The 4,645-nt window shown below is 58.9% G+C and overlaps 1 protein-coding gene across 1 annotated transcript in view; it reads left to right on the top strand.

Moving 5' to 3' along the window:
* POLR2A (RNA polymerase II subunit A) overlaps positions 1–4,645 on the top strand; it is a gene marked incomplete at its 3' end in the record, with an annotated part of 22,449 nt that overhangs the window by 1,198 nt on the left and 16,606 nt on the right. Inside the window, 3 exon segments of the mRNA XM_025195176.1 lie at positions 1,056–1,188; positions 1,871–2,007; positions 4,090–4,263. Coding sequence (XP_025050961.1) covers positions 1,056–1,188; positions 1,871–2,007; positions 4,090–4,263 — 444 coding nt within the window.

Raw genomic sequence — 4,645 nt, forward strand, 5'->3', positions numbered from 1 at the left:
GTATAGGGCCCAGGGGGTGTTTTGGGGCTAGGGAGCAGCTATGGCGGGGTGCAGAGCCTGGGGGTGGGTTGGGAGACCTGGAGGCACCTGCCTTGGAAAGGATGGAGGCAAATCAGAGGGGGTGGGCACAGGGCTCTGGGGGGGGATACATTGGGAAGAGCCAGGAGACCAGGCCTTGCTGAAGTGGGGGGCCAGTTTTCAGCCCCCTCCCCCCCTTGGAGGCAGCTGTACATAGCCAACCCAAGCAGAACATTAGGTGCCTTTCTAACCCCGGGGGCAGGTAGGTGCCTGCCTGGGCCTGATGCCTTCCCCTGTCCCTAGTATCTTCTCATCAAAAACCCAGGGGAGACTTCAGCAGGCGTTTCCCCTGGAGGCTAAGACGACTAAAGGATTGGTATTGATCTGACCTACGGTCCCTGCTGTCCCCAATAGAGAGCAGGCACTGAGGGGGGTCTTTTCCCCACCATGCCTCTCTTTGTGGCCTCCAGCCTCTAAGACTCAGGGACCGATTGTGCCTCCTGCCCCTTTCCTCCAAAAACCTTGAATCCCCACTTCTGCCACTTGTAGCAATGAGCTCCCCACTTGGTCCCTGCCCCGGGGATGTCTCTGGGGCTGTTTTCCCACAGCCTGGGGGGCTTGGGCTGCTCCCCCCTCCCCCTTGGGCTGTTTCATCCCCCCAGAGGTCTCAGGCCTCTCCATTGCTCCTTGTTCTGTCACCTGATACCAGCTCAGCTCCATGCTCTTTGGAGCCACCATCCAGGCTGCTGTTCAGTCCCACTTTGGTCTTCCCTTCTGCAGTTCAGCCTATTTCTGTCAGTGTCTCCTTGCCCTTCCTGTGCTCCATCCTGAACTCCAGATGTGGCCTCCCACCCGGTGCCCAATAGTGGGGAGCAATTGCTGCCCATCTGCTGGTGCTGTTCCTCCCCATGCAGCTCAGGATGCCCAGTGGCTTGGGGGGGGGGGGGGCGGCGTTGGCTCTCCTGCCTCAGTTTCCCAGCTTGGTCTGCCTCTGCCCTCCTCCCATGCTCAATATTCACATCTTCCTGTTTCCCCAGAAACGCATGTCGGTGACGGAGGGAGGCATCAAGTACCCTGAGACGACAGAGGGTGGGCGCCCCAAGCTGGGGGGGCTGATGGACCCCCGCCAGGGGGTGATCGAGAGGACTGGGCGCTGTCAGACGTGTGCAGGTGAGCCAGGGGCAAGCTGGGGTGGGGGTGGGGGGGGTCAAGAGGTACCAGCCTCCCCTCCACATCATACTCTCATTGCTTAGCCTCATCCATGTGCCCAACTCTGGGGTGGGGGACATATTCAGGTGCTCGTTGCCCCTCTGGATTTGAAGGAGGGGAGCGGGGTGGGGTTCTGAAAGGGTTAACAGCATATTAACATGTACATGTTAATTGCATGAAAAATTCACATTGTAGCCAGTGGGGGCCCCTGATACCCCCGCCCCCCCGGATTGGGGTCCCCTTCCTGTCTCCAGTTAATCAGGATCCCCCCTAGATGCCCCCTCCTCTGCCAATCTAGCTAGCTGGGGCACCCCCTCCAGCTACTCAGAGCCCCTGGATTGGGCCCAGCTGGGACCCCATATCCAATCCAGCCCCCTCCCCCCAGAGAGGACAAGACCCAGGTCCATCTCTCTCCTCCCCCCCCTCCCGGGCCAGTCAGGACCCCACTAGATGCCCCCTCCCTTGCCCATGTAGCCAATCAGGGTACCCCTCTCCTGAGCTACCCAGAGCCCTTGGATTGGGCACAGATGAGTCCAATCCAGCCCCCCCCCACAAGGGACAGGCCCCTGGCTCATCTCCCCACCCCCACAGCCAGCCACAGGACCCACTGATCACCCCCATCCATCCTTCCCCACTCCTGCAGGGAACATGACAGAGTGCCCGGGCCACTTTGGCCACATTGAGCTGGCCAAGCCTGTCTTCCACGTTGGCTTCCTGGGCAAGACTATGAAGATTCTCCGTTGCGTCTGCTTCTTCTGCTCCAAACTCCTGGTTGACTCGGTGAGCCCCCTGCCTCTTGCCACTCTCTCAGCCTGGCCCAGGTCACCCCTCCAGGCCCTCCTCTCTGCAGGATTTCTGGGCATCCCACCAAAATGGCTCTTCTCAAAGCTGGATATGAAGGCGGGGAGAGAATGAACCTGACACTGAAGACCCCTTTTGCACCCCCAAGATCTTGGCTCTGGTGGTATCTAAGGAGGCTTTGGTCTTATCTAGGTCCTTTTTCTCCCCACCTCCATCTCCTTTTCTTCTCCATCTTCAAGACCTGCCCAGAACCCCCCAAACTGGTCACTGTGGTGGTATCTAAGGAGGCTTCAGGTCCCAATCCCTCCCCACTCTCCATGTTTGAGACTCTGTGACGGGACCATCACCTGCCCCACCTGTCTGGGGCAGTCTGCCCTGCCTCGCCTTGATGCATCTGAATCAGATGGAAAAATGCCTGGAGGCTGCCCATTTAATGTCCCGATGCTGAGAGCATTATACATGGCTCTGACCTCCCTTTACCATGTCCCATGCCTCGCATATGGCATCTGTAATAGCTCCTAACTCCCCTGGCCCCATTGCTGGGCCATGTTTGACCTCTGGCCCAAACTTGGCCTCAGGTGTCCGTGCTTCGGCCATGTGCCCCCTTACCAGGGTCTCAACTTGCATACACACCCTGGGCTTCCTGCCTCTCATTTGGCTCCTAGCCCTTCTCACTCAGTCTCCTCACTGGGGCTACAGGGCTACACCCCATGGGCCTCAGGTGACTGTTGATGTGCGTGGGCCTCGCTCTTGGCCTGTGACCCACTAGGCCTCACTTGGATTTGGGCCTTGGGCCCTCCTGGCCTCCATGATCTTGCCCAAGCCTCGTTCTCCCAGGCTTTGGGCCTCAGGCCCTCTCAGCCTCAATGTTGCTGCCCAAGCCTGTTTTTTTTGGTTTTTTTTTTTTCTCTCCAGGGGTGCTCCCCTAGCCTTTCCCTTCCACCTGGTCACCTGCAAGGCAGCAGAGGCTGAAGCTTTCCCAGTGCGCCATCCTTGCCGTTCACTAGGGAAGCACTGATGTGGCTTTCCTAGAGGGCTTGTAGGATGCTTCCCCTGGGTTTCAACCTCTGTCATTTCAGTAAGCCTGCCTTCCCTCTGACAGTGGTTCCCCCCCGCCACATCGAAGGGACCTTCAGCCTGTTTCTGGCTCTGGTCCCGCTTCCAGGCTAGTTGGGATGCTGGTAGCTTTCTGCAGCCCTGGCCTGCCCCTCACAGTGGGCTTCCTTGCCCTTCGGCCTGTCGGCCTTGGTCCCCCTTGCTTTGACCAGTTGGGATTCCCTGGCATCAGCGTAGCAGTAACTGAGCTTCCTGCTTATCCCCACTGGGTCCCACTATGAACAGCTGTCTCTTACTGGGCTGGCCTGTGCCCCTGAGATCTTATTTTAGGCAGCCCCTCACTCAGCTGGGCACATCTCCTGGCCTCTCGCTGCCAGTTCTCATCTGTCCTGGGCTGGCCTTGCACTCCCTAGGTCAAGCCATCTTCCTGGGGCTTGGGACACCCCCCCCCCCGGGTCTCTAGGAACCTCCTCTTTCCCCATGGTTCCTACCCTGAGCCCCAGAATATTCCTGGGAGCAGCGCAGCAGTACTCCGTCTGGGAGATGCTGCAAGGACACCGCTGGAGTAAAAACTGCCAGGTCTGCTTCTTGGGGCCTGCTCTTATACCGAGGCTGCCCCCAAGATACAACCAGCTCTGGTGTGGGCCATGTTGGCAGATGAGTGTAATGGGACCTGAGATGCGACCAGCTCTGGGGTGGGCTGCATTTGAGGCTGGGTGTAACAGGACCCTGAGATGCACTGCATTGGCAGCTGGGTATAATGGGACTTGAGATGCGTCCAGCTGGGTGGGCCACATGGGAGGCTGGGTGTATACAGCCCTGCTCCAATCGGGTGGCCCGCTGGCTGTCATGCAACTGCCTGATTTTACTCTGCAGGCTGCCTTGCAGCCTGTTCAGGCCCTTAAAGTGGCAAGCACTCACAAGGGTGCTGCCACAGCCCCCCTCTCTAGTGGGTTGCTGGTATCTAAAGATGCTTCACAGATCCATGCCCCTTTTTTCTCCTAGAATAACCCCAAGATCAAAGATATTCTGGGCAAGTCCAAGGGGCAGCCCAAGAAGCGCTTGACCCATGTCTACGACCTGTGCAAGGGCAAGAACATCTGTGAGGGGGGTGAGGAGATGGACAACAAGTTTGGGGTGGAGCAGACCGAGGGCGATGAGGACCTCACCAAGGAGAAGGTGAGCTGGAGGAGGGGGCACCCCATATCACCCCTTTGCTGTGGGGGGGGTCTGTCACTCCTGCCCCTACACACTGCCCTGGGGTCTCCACCTAGGGGAGGAGTAAGACGGACTGGACCAGTTGGCCTATGTTGAATTATCCTGAGGCACAATGCGCTATAAATGTTAAGTCTGCCTGGTGCAAGAGAGTACCCAGCAGGGGGCAGAGCTTAGTGGAGGGAGAGGGTGGGGGATAGGGGGTGCCCATGTGCGGGTGGGCGAGTGCCTGGGGGTGGGGCCTAACTGAGGGTGTCCATGTGGGTGGGTGCCCAGGTGGGAGTGTCCTTGTGGGATGGGGTGCCTGGGGTTGGGGGGTATCGGGGGCTGCCCAAGTGCAGGTGGG

The sequence above is a fragment of the Alligator sinensis genome, unplaced genomic scaffold, assembly GCF_000455745.1.
Source record: "Alligator sinensis unplaced genomic scaffold, ASM45574v1 scaffold1950_1, whole genome shotgun sequence".
Classification (NCBI taxonomy): domain Eukaryota; kingdom Metazoa; phylum Chordata; order Crocodylia; family Alligatoridae; genus Alligator; species Alligator sinensis.